This window comes from Brassica oleracea, chromosome C6, assembly GCF_000695525.1.
Source record: "Brassica oleracea var. oleracea cultivar TO1000 chromosome C6, BOL, whole genome shotgun sequence".
In the NCBI taxonomy this organism is placed as follows: Eukaryota; Viridiplantae; Streptophyta; class Magnoliopsida; order Brassicales; family Brassicaceae; genus Brassica; species Brassica oleracea.
Genome location: NC_027753.1, coordinates 3,062,044 through 3,076,859, shown reverse-complemented (window position 1 = coordinate 3,076,859; position 14,816 = coordinate 3,062,044). Strand labels below are relative to the sequence as shown.

At 32.4% G+C, this 14,816-nt stretch overlaps 1 protein-coding gene and 1 pseudogene across 3 annotated transcripts; one reads left to right on the top strand and one right to left on the bottom strand.

Moving 5' to 3' along the window:
- Positions 1-14,816, bottom strand: part of LOC106300123 — a 77,787-nt pseudogene that overhangs the window by 46,839 nt on the left and 16,132 nt on the right.
- LOC106300121 (ATP-dependent RNA helicase DHX36) lies at positions 4,049-9,874 on the top strand. Of its 3 annotated transcripts, none has more exons than XM_013736200.1 (20): positions 4,049-4,378; positions 4,446-4,600; positions 4,682-4,769; positions 4,877-5,107; positions 5,193-5,288; positions 5,370-5,558; positions 5,634-5,793; positions 5,880-6,010; positions 6,406-6,576; positions 6,650-6,922; positions 7,013-7,207; positions 7,303-7,506; positions 7,577-7,646; positions 7,736-7,884; positions 8,005-8,310; positions 8,394-8,453; positions 8,567-8,719; positions 8,797-8,907; positions 8,998-9,511; positions 9,613-9,874. In XM_013736200.1, the coding sequence occupies exons 1-19, from the start codon at positions 4,049-4,051 to the stop codon at positions 9,469-9,471; spliced, it is 3,546 nt and encodes a 1,181-aa protein (XP_013591654.1). In that variant the 3' UTR covers positions 9,472-9,511; positions 9,613-9,874. The 3 variants fall into 3 exon arrangements, with proteins under 3 accessions (XP_013591654.1, XP_013591653.1, XP_013591652.1); XM_013736199.1 differs by having other exon boundaries at positions 9,606-9,874; XM_013736198.1 differs by having other exon boundaries at positions 8,998-9,874.

Sequence of the window (14,816 nt, the reverse complement as noted above, 5' to 3'; positions counted from 1 at the left end):
AACATATTTGTTTTTTTAAACTCAGTTGGGTTCCCAAAGGATTGCTACGTTTTAAAAAAAAACGAAACCCAAAGACTAGAACTGTTTATGTTTTAATAATTCGATATACTTAAAAAATAAAGGAATAAATAGAAACTTTACCATTCACATGTCTAGAAAGACTACTTCTCGATTGCATGTCTTCAAAGATTCTCAGGCGATGGCTGAACTACAATTAGCGATGAGGGATATATAACCATGAGAACATAATAAAACAAGCTATATGTATGATTAGAAACCAAAATTCTTTGGGTCAAACCTCATGAAGAGTAGATCGATTGACTTTCCGAATAGAATGAACTGTTTTGATTAACTGAAAACGGCTTCTGAGATCTTGATTTTGTGTATTAATGGGCTTTAGTTTGTTGTTCTTAACTGGACCATATTGTATGTGTTTAGGGTTATTACTTTGAGAAAAAAAACTTTGTATTCTCAATTGTTTTGTGTCCATATTCACGAAAAGATTTTAAATTTTTTTTTTCTCTAACTGGTTCAAGATAGTCTATTTTGTGTTTTCTTGGCAGAAAAAAAAACAAGGAAAGTAGAGAAGAAGATTTACATTTTGATACATCGAAACCAAAGTGAAATAAGAAGAGCAAAGTTCCGCTTATGCCGTCTCTGCACCATGTGATTAGCATAAGAAGAAGATTTACATTTTTTTTTCTCGGCACCAGGTGGTTTACTACTTTGATTTATCAATTTTACATGTGTTTAACATATTATACGACATATTAAACATGTTTTGTCCAATTTTAGGCAATGTATATATAAAATGTTAAATACATAATAATTTTCAAATCTAACTCTCATCCCGCGCAAGGCGCGGATATTATCCTAGTAAAAAGTATTCAACACTCATCAAACCCGAAAATATCAACATTCCAAAGTTTATAACACTGAAATACTGAATAATGATGATAATCCAAAAATCAAAAAATCCTAACCCGTAACACATGTGGTATGATATACCATATACATAACTATAAGTCTTATATGTTTGGTTTAGTTCGGGTTATGTTTCGATTATCGGGATAGCTGAACAAAACTCAGTATCTGAAGTATCATATGAAACTCAATCGAGTTATTTGCTAGATCCGCAACAGATCTAATACCCTTATTTCAAGTCACGTTTGAGTTGGTTTTTAACTACTGCGCAAAAACACATGAAGAAGACAAAAATATAGGACTAGATATGAGAAACAAGACATTTTAAATATATTCATATGTTTTTACTTCAAAGTGTTATACCAAAATTAAATTAAATTTTACTCCAGTTTTTTCCTTATTTTGGAGTAAAAACAGAATATTGGATATGATTACTCTAATATTTTTGAAATGAAAATAGAGTAAAGTTTAAAAGAATTTATTTCAAATAAATTTTTGAGTGGAAAATAAATGAGTTTGAAATATTTTAAGTTTGAATGTAATATTTAACATATTATATATATTAGCCCTGCCAACGTCGAAAATTATAGGTTACTTTTCCCCGAAGTATGTGGAGAGCAAGTCAACAACACCGGACGCAGTGGTCGTAGTAACAATCGTAATAACCAATTCAGTTTGTTTTTTTCAGCGGTCGGATCAACACCGACAACCCCCGTAAAAGTAGCTGCTGAGTTAATACTGGTTTCCACTGGTTATATTTACTCGGGAAAATTGTTTTTTATTAGAAAAAAAATGATAACTACGTAATTTTAAACTAATATCTATTTTGTGTCATTTTTACCTATAATACCTTTTAATAGTTTTGAAAATAAATTTACTAAATAGTTTTACAAACAAAAAAAATTGGAAAAATAGTAACTATTGATAAAATACCTATATGAACTTAGTGGTATTTTTTTCAGTTCTAAAAATGTTTAAATCATAATTTTCAGATTCTGTTCTAAATAAAGTAGAAATGACTTTCTACGGAGTAGAAAACGAAATCAACTTTTTCCATTGAAACTACAATGTTTAGAATATGTGATCTACGTAAATAAGAGTATTCTAAAAATATTTATAATATACATTCCACGCTTAACCTACCGATCTAAAATCTTTATAAATCAAAATCTACATATTAATATAAATCTAAAACACGTAGAAACCGACTTCTACAAATTTACTATAAATCTAAAACATGCAGAAATCAAAATCTACACATTATTATAATTCTTAAAACATATAGAAACCGATTTCTACACATTAGCTGTATTATACGGGTAAGAAATCAGTTCCTAAAAATATGGAAACAAAATATTTGAGAATATTCACTTTCATATTTAAAAAAAAAAACAAAAAAAAGTGGTAACCTTCTTCTCACGCCGTCTTCTATATTCCATTGATTGTTCATAAAATTTTCACAAAAAATCACATTATTTCTACCATGATTCATATCTATACTTCCACAGATCGATCGGTCTACAATTCGAGATCGGTCGATCTGTATGAAATCAACCTTTGCCGATCGAGTGAAATGGACCAGGTCGATCAGTATATACTTCGCGTTTTTTTGTTCTGCATAATGATCATGATCGATCGATCCGTTCGACCTTGTAATTTCGGATCGATCGATCCCGCTTGATCGAACCCATTATTTTGTATATTTAAAAATTACAATTTTAAGGGCATTATTGTCATTTTGAAAATAATTAGCCTAATGGGACATAAAGTATATGAGATTAGTCTAAAGGGATAAGTTATCATTTTTTTGCTCTAAAAAAACAATTTTCTCTTTTCTCTTCATCAACGTTTGCTTTTTAGTCGCTAAATATGGACGCAACGACTCCTTGCCCAACATGGATATTATATAATACAAAAATATAGAAAAGATATTAGTTGAATATTTCAAAAAAAAAAAGTTAATAGTAAAATATTAGTTGAATATTTTTTTTTTTAAAAAAAAATCTAAACCCAAATAATAGTTTACTATTATTCATATTTCTAATATTCAAATATTTCTTATAGCTTAGCAATATATTGTTCTAAGATTTTTCAGTTTTTGTATGGTCGTCACCAAAAAAAAAACAAATAGTTAATAATACACTACATACTAGGTATTTTCCTGCACCATGTGCAGAAATAAAGTTTTAAAATTATATGTATAAATAATTCTTTGTTAATTTTTTGGTTTTATTATTTGCGAACAATATTATAATTCTATGTAAAAATTAAGATAAAATAAATATTTTTATTTACATTTATATTATTTATATTTAATAATATATATATATATATATATACAGGCCCGGCCCGTCATATTTGGGCGCCTAAAGCAAAATAGCAACTTGGCCTTGGAAATATTTTTATTTATTTATTTTGGTTAATTTATATTAAATAAAATTCTTTAAAATTAAGGGAAAGTTTTTTTATGTATAATTAACAAAAAAATAAAATAAAATAATATTTATAAAATTTGTAAATATTAAAAAGAAATAATCATAACATGATTAGATTTTTTTTGTTTGAAAATGCATAAATTTTTTAAGATTTGTTTTAGTAAGAAAAATTATAAAATTAATTAAATAAATGAAATACTATTTTTGAAAATTATTATATATTACTATATTTCTATTTTACTATTTATTGTTATATTAGTGATGATTTGTAAGTTATTACCTTATTCTAAAAACTTACCAAAATTATAAAAGAACATTAAATATAAATGTTTATGTCACAATTAGTCTAAGCTATGTAATTTTTATTAGTATGTCATGTATATCATTTTGTTTTCAAAATTAATATGGTGATGACATATGTCAAAATCATTCGGTAAATAATATATAGCAGCTATGTGAATAAGTCTGTCCTGGTATTATTGAAATGGTCAAGTACAACTCGGCCCAAATAACAAAAGCCCAAAGGATAGCTCAGTGTCTTCTTCTTCAATCTCCGTCGTGGCCGTCATTAGAAAGGGTTGTGGCACCTCCGCAGCCTCACAAAAACCTCACAACCCAAACCTCCATCCATCGTCTCTGGAGAAGACTAACTCTTTTATTATTCAGATGTTGTAAGAATCTCGAAAAAGATGCCTTACTACTCTGCAATTTTCCGAGGACATATCAAACCTAACGCCGTCGTCGTCGGTGCTGCCTCCATGTTTATCCAACATAGCTCCCTCCACCTCTTTCGGAGCCCTAACTTGCTGTTCAGCAGACCATCGTCTCTAGTTAGGTCTCTTCATTCTCAGAGGTCGAGGGTCTTGTCCGCCAAAGCAGGTCGTTCTTCGCTGGAGTGGAGAGTATCTAACTTACCCTACTTTCAAAAGCAAGGGTATGGAAGAATCGCTTACAACGACTACGAGTCAAGCGATGAGTCAGACCGTGACGTCGTCGGCTCTTCTCAGTCTCAGCAAATGGTAAAGTTTCGAACTTTACATTTCAAGTTTGTGTCTTTTTGCTTAGTTGTGTTCATTGTTTTGTTAGGCGGGTTCGACTCTTGATAACATCGACCAATGGAGATTCAAACTTACTATGCTTCTACGGAACGGAGAAGACCAAGAAGTTGTGTCCAGGGAGAGGAAAGATCGGCGTGATTTTGATCACATCTCTGCAATGGCAACTAGAATGGGATTATACAGGTGAAGCTTTGTTGTGTTACCAAGTGAAAGCATGTTACTTTGGTTTCTTTCTCTTAGAGATGTTTTCTGTTTTGTTTGCAGCCGTCAGTACTCGAAGATCATTGTCATTAGCAAATCTCCCTTGCCGAACTATAGACCTGATCTTGATGATAAGCGCCCTCAGAGAGAGGTATACCAAACTTATCCCTATAGTATAACTTGTTGTCTTGTTTATAAGCTTCTTTGCCAAGCTTTTGTTTACTAAGATATCTAGTATGGCGTTCTTGGATTCACCAGGTGGTTTTGCCTTTTGGCCTACAAAGTGAGGTAGATGCCCATCTACATGCTTTCCTGGATCAGAAGAAAATGTTGATTCCAGAGATGTCCAGGCCTAGTAGTAGTGACAGCTTAGCAACCGGTTATGGAAACTACGAGAAACCAGAGACGGTGATGCAGAATAGTCTTGCCAGGGAAAGAATACTCCGTCCCAGAAGTCTGCAACTTAGGAGCAAGCAACAGCAGTGGGTGGTGGGTTTCCTTTGAACTTGTAGCTTCATCTTCTCGGAATCATATTGACTCATATGTGGTTTGATATGTATAATTGTCTTGGCAGGATTCTCCGGAAGGCCAGAAAATGGTAGAGTTCCGCAAAACACTTCCTGCATACAAAGAGAAAGAAGCACTATTAAGAGCTATTTCAGCAAACCAGGTGAAACAGAAAAGTCTTCAATTCATTTTAATGTAATAATGATGACGTTTATCTAATGGGTGCTGTGTTCATCTTACATAGGTCATAGTGGTTTCTGGAGAAACTGGCTGTGGTAAAACAACGCAGCTTCCTCAGTACATATTAGAATCTGAGATCGAGGCTGCCCGTGGAGCTGCTTGCAGCATCATATGCACACAGCCTAGAAGAATATCTGCTATTTCTGTTTCTGAACGAGTTGCTGCAGAACGTGGAGAACAAATAGGAGAATCCGTAAGTTCTTTATCCTCTCTTGTATTTGTGAGAATACTATTTGAGGTTGACATGCGCTCTCTCTTCTCTTGGAAGGTTGGCTACAAAGTGAGGCTTGAAGGGATGAGGGGGAGAGACACACGTCTTCTCTTTTGTACAACTGGTGTTTTGCTTAGAAGACTACTTATAGATCGTAGCTTGAAAGGTGTGACTCATGTCGTAGTTGATGAAATTCATGAACGTGGGATGAATGAAGGTAAAGTTTGATATTTAGCAAAAGTTCTCCATTTCGGTACTGACATTCTCATATTCACACACAATCTTCTTCGCTATTTATGTCAGATTTTCTGCTTATTGTCTTGAAAGATCTCCTTCCTCGTCGACCTGACCTGAAGTTGATTTTGATGAGTGCCACTTTGAACGCTGAGCTCTTTTCTTCTTATTTTGGTGGTGCACCAGCCATGCATATCCCAGTAAGTTGAGAAATTGCTTAAAATAGCACAAGTTAACTACCACGTTTCAGAAATACACTCGATCAAAAAATACCCTAGCTAACCAAATGATTATTGTTTAGAGTTTAGTATTTAAGTGTGGGGTTGGGTTTATAAACTTTTTTAAATGTTTTATAAATTATTCTTGAACATTTATAAATGATTTAGGAGGGTTAATTTTGTTTATTTCATCACAAATTTAATGTATTTATGAAAATGGTATCAAATTTGTGAAAATTTGAAATTCCCCCAGTAAGTTTATGCGCATATTTATATTGCTAAATTTGCTAAATATATTGTTTTCTCCATACCCTGAGAAGTGTATATCATCACGTTGTAGAAAAGGCACTTAAAAAAAAGTGAAAATTTCTGTACAGGGGTTTACATATCCTGTCCGAGCCCATTTCTTGGAGGATTTTCTTGAGACTACTGGGTACAGGTTGACATCATATAATCAAATTGATGATTATGGCGAGGAAAAGACATGGAAGATGCAAAAACAAGCTCAATTCACAAAAAGGAAATCCCAGATATCCTCTGCTGTTGAGGTACGAGAAAGTTAGAATTTGTATTTTCTCTGGTTATATGCTTAAAGTATGCTTCTTCTCAACTTGTGAGCAGGGTGCTCTTGAAGCTGCAGACTTCAAAGGATACCAGTTTCGTACTAGAGACTCTTTGTCATGCTGGAGCCCTGATTCGATGGGCTTTAACCTTATTGAGAATGTGCTTTGTCACATCGTCAAAGGAGAGAGACCGGGTGCTGTTTTGGTATTCATGACTGGTTGGGATGATATTAACTCCTTGAAGAAACAGCTCGAAGCTCATCATCTTCTGGGAGACCCCAACAAAGTTTTGCTTCTTGCCTGTCACGGATCCATGGCCAGCTCTGAACAGGTAGTTCTAGTATCCATTGTTTGCCTCTATATGCATACAAGTACAACACATGTTATAATTTGATGATGATGTTCCTTTTCATATCTGCAGAGGCTGATTTTTGATAGACCTCCAGAAGGAGTTAGGAAAGTAGTGCTGGCCACCAACATGGCCGAGACAAGTATCACCATCAATGACGTTGTATTTGTGGTTGATTGTGGAAAAGCAAAAGAGACGTCTTATGATGCGCTTAACAACACCCCTTGTCTGCTTCCATCTTGGATCTCGAAGGCAGCTGCTCGCCAAGTAAGATATTAGACATCGATGATTGCTTCTTTTGCTTCACATTCTCTGTGTGGTTGTAAATAATTGTGTCTTTTCTTTTTTTTTTTCTATTACAGAGAAGAGGAAGAGCAGGTCGTGTAATGCCTGGAGAGTGTTATCACCTTTATCCTAGATGCGTCTATGATGCTTTTGCTGACTACCAGCAGCCAGAACTCCTGAGGACTCCGTTACAGTCTCTGTGTCTACAAATCAAAAGCTTAGGACTTGGAAGCATTTCAGAGTTCCTTTCCAGGGCACTGCAACCTCCTGAAGCTTTATCAGTAATGATCTATTACTGTTTTTTTTTCAACTGGTTTCCGATCAAATCTTGAATGTCACTTTGATTTCCAGGTCCAGAATGCTGTTGAGTATCTAAAACTTATTGGTGCTCTTGATGACAACGAAAATTTAACAGCTTTAGGTGTGTTTCTACTGGGAATACTTTTTCTATTATCTTAAATATCTGAGTTCTCAAGTTCTGGTATGAACTCATTTATGTGCTCTATGCAGGGAAAAATCTGTCGATGCTTCCTGTGGAGCCTAAACTTGGGAAAATGCTTATTTTAGGAGCTATCTTCAATTGTCTAGATCCAATAATGACAGTTGTTGCTGGTCTTAGTGTCAGAGACCCATTCCTGATGCCATTTGACAAAAAGGATGTAAGATTATAGTGTATACTCAGATTGCTTTTGGCAAAAAGGCTGCTCTCAAATGACTAGAACCAAGCGGAAAGCCAAGAAATGCTTCTAATTATTCACTTGATTCCTTTTATTTTGCAGCTAGCAGAGTCGGCAAGGTCCAAGTTCTCTGGCCGTGATTGCAGTGATCATTTGACACTGATTCGAGCATACAGTGGTTGGAAAGATGCTGAAAGAACACGTTCTGGTAACGAGTATTGCTGGCAGAACTTTCTATCTGCCCAAACTCTAAAGGCCATGGACTCTATGCGGAAACAATTCTTCTTTCTCCTGAAGGAGGCTTCTCTTATTGATAACGTTGAAAGTTGCAGTAAGCTGAGCTATGATGAACATCTTGTCCGCGCCATCATCTGTGCTGGCCTGTTCCCGGGAGTTTGCTCTGTTGTTGTAAGTCATCAGTCGCCTTTGCATTTACTTCGCTGCTCTTAGCTGTAGTTCTTACTCAATAATAAAACTATTCTGATTCACAGAATAAGGAAAAGTCAATTACGCTCAAGACAATGGAGGATGGGCAAGTGCTTCTATACACGGTGAGTCTATCTTTATAGCTTATTAGTCTGCAAACTACGCTTAGGCCCTCGTCGGAATAGAAATCCTTAGAGGCTTTTACCATTTATGTTTTTTCTTTTTTGTAAATTTGCAGAGTTCTGTGAATGGCAATGTACAAAGGATTCCTTTCCCTTGGCTAGTCTTCAACGAAAAAATCAAAGTCAATTCTGTGTTTCTTCGAGACTCCACTGCTGTCTCTGACTCGGTGCTTCTTTTGTTTGGGGATAAAGTATCTTCCGGTGGATTTGTAAGTTATAGTCCCATCATGTTTTGTCAATTTCATTCCTTGTTGGTCTGGTTTTAACATCATGTCGTCTCTGTTAGGATGGTCATCTCAAAATGCTGGGAGGATATCTAGAGTTTTTCATGAAACCCTCTTTAGCATATACATACCTTTCTTTAAAAAGAGAGCTCGACGAGCTTATTCAGAATAAGGTAAAAGTTCCAATCCTAATCCCGAGGATATACACATCTTTTGTGTTCTTTACTTTCTTTGACAAAGTTTGGTTCTCGTCTTTTCTACAGCTTGTGAATCCAAAGCTTGATATTCAACTGTACGACAAACTCATGACTGCCATTAGATTACTTGTGTCTGAAGACCAATGTGAGGGCAGGTTCGTCTTTGGCCGGAAAGCTCTGAGCCCTACAACGACGAAGAAGTTGAAAGTAGTAGGGACTCAGCTGCCCAACAGCGGCGGGGAAAACGATAAGAACCACCTTCAGACAGTGCTTGCCCGAGCAGGACATGGAACACCAGTGTACAAGACAAGGCAGCTGAAGAACAACCAGTTTCGGGCCATGGTTACTTTCAATGGATTGGATTTCATGGGAAAGCCATGTAGTAGTAAGAAAAACGCAGAGAAGGATGCAGCTCACGAGGCGTTGCTGTGGTTACAAGGCGAGTCTAAGTCGAGTTTGAATGATCTTAACCACATGTCGACGCTCTTAAAGAAGGACAAGAGTAAAAAATCCGCAAGGGCACCTGCTAGATGGAATTAAAGGGTTCATAGAAGAGAACCGAGGCTCACTTTTCGTGATGGTATGGATTATATTTTGCTAACCTCCTGATCTCTCAGAAAGAGTCGTGACCAGAAGATTCTTTAGACGATATACTGAGTGGGTTTTGGTTGAAGTTTTCAGATTTTGTAGGTGACTTATTCTAGTTCTTGGTTTTGCTGCTAAATCAAGAACCCACCAAGGCGTCACGTTACAGCTCTCTAACAAATTGCTCTGTAGACTTTGGCTAAGTGGTGAGATCATAAGGAGTGGCTCGTGGAACTGGTCTTGTTTTTGTCTTAGTTAAGTCTAAGCTTATGATTCTTCTTTATCAGTGTATACATATAACAACCATGTAAGATCAAACTATATACTTCAAAATATATTTATTGGGTACCTTCTAACATTTTGAATGTTTTGTCTAATGTAGACTGTACTGTGTAGTAGGTAGGTGAACTACAAGTCTACAAGAGAAGCCGTAACTCATATTTGGTTTTGATCATTACTTGGTAGGGAAAATGACTTTATTCCCTGTGAACTAATTGTTTCCGGTTTTTTTACACATGAACTTAGTTATGCCAAAAACCACATGAAGAATGAAAAAATGATTTATTCCCTTATGAACTAGTTGTTCCCGGCTATTTCAAACACAAATTTTTAAGTCATACCAAAAACCACATGAACAACTCTATTTTTTTAATTATATGCACAAACTATCGATTTTAAACTAATTCCCCTAAAACCGTAATGGTGTTATTTATATGTTAACTTGGTTTATGATAGGTGGAGAGACGGTTTAATTTGGGTTGATAAAAACATCATACTCCGTCGTTTTTTTTCTTTTTCTTTTTCTTTTTGTCAACTTATCTTCTTCTTTAGAAATCATTTTACTCTTCATCATCAATTGAGGATAAAAAATTTTACTCTGCATTTTCGAGTTATATGACATAGTAATTGGTTGGATAAATATTTTCGAGTTATATGACATAAAGCATATAAAGAGATCATATGACATTAATTTCTGGATTAAGGAGAATATATACTACGTCGTTTTTTTTTCTTTTTCTTCTTCTTTTTGTTAACTTATCTTCTTCTTCAGAAATCGTTTTACTCTTCATCATCAGTTGAGGATAAAAAAATTTATTCTGCATTTTCGAGTTATATGACATAGTAATTGGTTGGGTAGATATTTTCGACTTATATGACATAAAGCATATAAAGAGATCATATGACATTAATTTCTGGATCGTTTTTTGAATTACATGCACAAACTATCGATTTTAAACTAATTCTCCTAAAACCGTAATGGTGTTATTTATACGTTAACTTGGTTTATGATAGGTGGAGATACGGTTTAATTTGGGTTGATAAAAACATAATACTACGTCGTTTTTTTCTTTTTCTTCTTTTTGTCAACTTATCTTCTTCTTCAGAAATCGTTTTACTCTTCATCATCAATTGGGGATAAAACTTATTATCATGCAGAAGAATAAAACATTTTACATGATGCATAAAGATAGAAGAGCAGCAAATACTAACTTATCAATCTCCATGTATTGTCACAAGGAACTATCAAATTGGCGTAGTCTACGACGTTTGATTGGTTCCGTAAGCGGATGTTACTCTCAGGTTCCGATTCTGCAGGGATTTATATATTCTCCTCAATCCAGAAATTAATGTCATATAATCTCTTTATATGCTTTATGTCATATAACTCAAAAATATCTACCCAACCAGTTACTATGTCATATAACTCGAAAATGCAGAATAAATTTTTTTATCCTCAATTGATGATGAAGAGTAAAACGAAATATGAAGAAGAAGAGCAGTTGACAAAAAGAAGAAGAACAAAATGACATAGTATTCTATTTTTATCAACCTAAATGAAATTGACTATCTACCCGTCATAAACAAAGTTAACGTTTAAACAACACCATTTACGGTTTTAGGGGAATTAGTTTAAAATCGATAGTTTGTGTATGTAATTCAAAAAATAGAATTGTTCATGTGGTTTTTGGCATGGCTTAAAAGTTTGTTTGTGAAATAGCCGGAAACAACTAGTTCATAGGGGAATAAATTAATTTTCCGTTATTCATGTGGTTTTTGGCATGGCTTAAAAGTTCGTATGTGAAAAAGCCGGAAACAACTAGTTCATAGGGGAATGAACCATTTTCCCTTACTTGGTAGGTATAGAACAACTAGGTGTTTTCCTGCACCATGTGCAGTAAGAAATTTTTAAATCTAACTTATATTTAAAAATAAATTTCATTAAATATTATAGATTTTACTATTTTCTTACTTATATTTAATATATATTTGATATATATTAAATCAATTTGTATAAAACTAATAAAATTATATAACATTGTATAATTATCAAAAATTTAGTCTAAACAATATTTATAAAATTTGTAGGTATATAAAAAACTAATGATCTTACGATTAGATATTTAAATTTTTACAAAATTGTAGAAATTTTTGAAAAGCTTTAGTAATACAAATTGTATAATTATACAAAAATAATAATATTTCCAAATTTGAAATGTTATATATGAATATATTTATTTTATAGATAATGTATGAGCTATTACCATATTTAAGAAAAGTTTACCAAAAAGAAATATCAATATTAAATGTAATATATGAATTATTACTATATTCTAATAAGTTTGCCAAAAATATAAACCAACATTAAATAAAATTATCCATGTCATATTTTTCCGGAAGCCATGTCATCAATTTCAGTAGTCATGTCATATTTGTTTTGTGAAATTGATTGTAGAGATGACATGTAGCAAAATCACTTTGCAAATATAGTCTAGGGGATGATATAGTAGATTGATCATTACTTCTTTTTTTTGTAACTTAAGATTGATCATTACTTGGTAGGTATAGAACAATGATATAGTAGATTGATTTCACTTGGCATGTCTTTTATTTTCGTTAGTATGATTCACTTATTAACAACCAAACGGTTTCAAATTAACATGTTACACAAACTACACAGTTGTCTAGACAAAACATAAACTAACCTCACCAAGTAACATTGTCCCTTCATTATTCTTCAGTTATGTGATATGATTTCTTCTGTGATATGATTTCTGATCAGAGAGAAGGGAACTTGTCACTGATAAAAAATTGATGCATAGGGGTGTCTTGTACTGATACACAGAAGCACCCTTGGAGGTGGAACGTACCATGAGAAATTCGTATCCCACCTTTATAGAAAGTACAATTGATCCACCTTTCATTACCACACAAGTTGAGACTAACTGCTACGCCATTTGTATGTTTTGAATTCATCATCCGGTCCGAAGATCAATATTATTACAACAAAATCACAATTTGAACCTAACTTTGGTTTAACATATGATACTTACCAAATTGGAGTTATCTATTAACTATGTGTCTTAATATGTCGGGCAACAAATTAATTATTTAACTAATTCAACTAAATATATAAATATTTTAAATTAAAATAACTAAAAATATATTCATACAGTTTTTCTAAGATTGCATTCTAATAAAAATGTCTATGTCTTTTCAAAAAACTATAGATATACAGTTCTTATAAATAGTAAAATTTTATAAAAAATCTAAATAAGTTTTAATTATTATACAGTAATATTATTCTTATTTTTGTCAACTACTGTAATATTAATTTAAGTTCACCTTATATACACGCTATACAATACTTAATATTATATATAAAACTTTATATCATTATTAAATAATAAATATAGTTACTTAACTCAGTCCGTTAATAGTTTATAAAATATAAAATAAATTAAGTATCTATACACAGAAAATAAAAACAATTCTAGATTGTAAAATATAAAATAATTATAAAAATACTATAAAAGTAAATAATAAATAAGTGATAATTGATTATACTTTGGAAAATAAAACTTTTAAAGATTTAGATATTACAAATTAGATAAAATTTATTAACTTGATAAAATAAAAATATATAAAATCAACTAATATTTATATTATTTTTTAATATGGTGGAACGGATTACAATTGATATTTTCTGATTACAGATTTTTAGGATTATTTCATAATTCATACAATATATTAATAAAATATGAGACGCTTTTAATAAACACATTAAATCGTTAATATTAAAAACAATATATAATCAAAATTTGACTAGTGCAAAATGTGTTAAAAGACGTGTTACTTTGTTTCAGTTTTTATTTTGTTAAAATGAAATAAAACAAATGAGACACACACCAAATAAACGATTTATTCTATTTTGAATATTTGATTATTATACAATTATATTTATATAAAATTATAATTTGACTATGGATTGTTAAAAACACAGTAAAATTTTATATAGACATATGTTACTCCGTGAAAAAATATATTATAAATCCATGCAATACATATAGAAATTACAATCATTGCACTATAGTACAGATTAACTCTTCACAAATCTAAAATATGAATATATTAACATCTCAAATTAACAATTTTGCTTTATTTCACAAACTTAAGGCTTAAATCTAAACTTATAAATCATTCATAAATTCAACCTTAGTTTCTTAAAAAAATAGTGTACATAGATTTACATAAAATTCATAAATTATAGATGCAGTTATAATTTCTATTAAATAAAATTTAGTGAAAAAATAATTCAAAACGCAGATCAAATCTATTTTGAGTTAAAAGAAAAAAAAAATATTTGGTTGAAATCTATGTTTTTGTGTTATATACGGCCAAATAAATATTAAAAACGGAATATAATTTATACATGCAAAACAGCTTTAGATTACATTTTCCGGAGAAAAGGGAGACACTTTGTTTGTTTTGAACTAATCAAAAAAATTATTTTGCCACAAAAGAAATAGTAAACCGAATCTGAATGGATCCAAACCGAACCTGAATGGATACCCAACCGTCCACTCCTATATTTCAAAATATAGAAAATGGCTTTTTGCAGAATTGACCTATAACTTAAAGTCAAACACAAAACTAACCTCCTTTTTTTTTGAAAATTGGTTTTGCCCTATTCACCCCACAAGTTCATATAATTTACGAAAATGCCATCAATTTTTTTTTACTTTTTTTCTTCGAAAATGACATTTTTACTCTCTCACCCTCATCATCTTCAAGTAATTACAAGATTGCCATTGTCATCAATACCACAACCACCATGAACAACCAATTTGAAGCTCTTAATGCTCCCAAAATCGATTTACCCTTCTTCTTTTTCCATTCTTGTGAACTAAACACAACATATCTCTCACTTTCTCTCCACAATGAGCTAAAAAAACCCAAGATTTTGATTCTAAATTTTTTATGGATCATAGAGTCATAGAAGCTAACGATTCTGGGTGGGT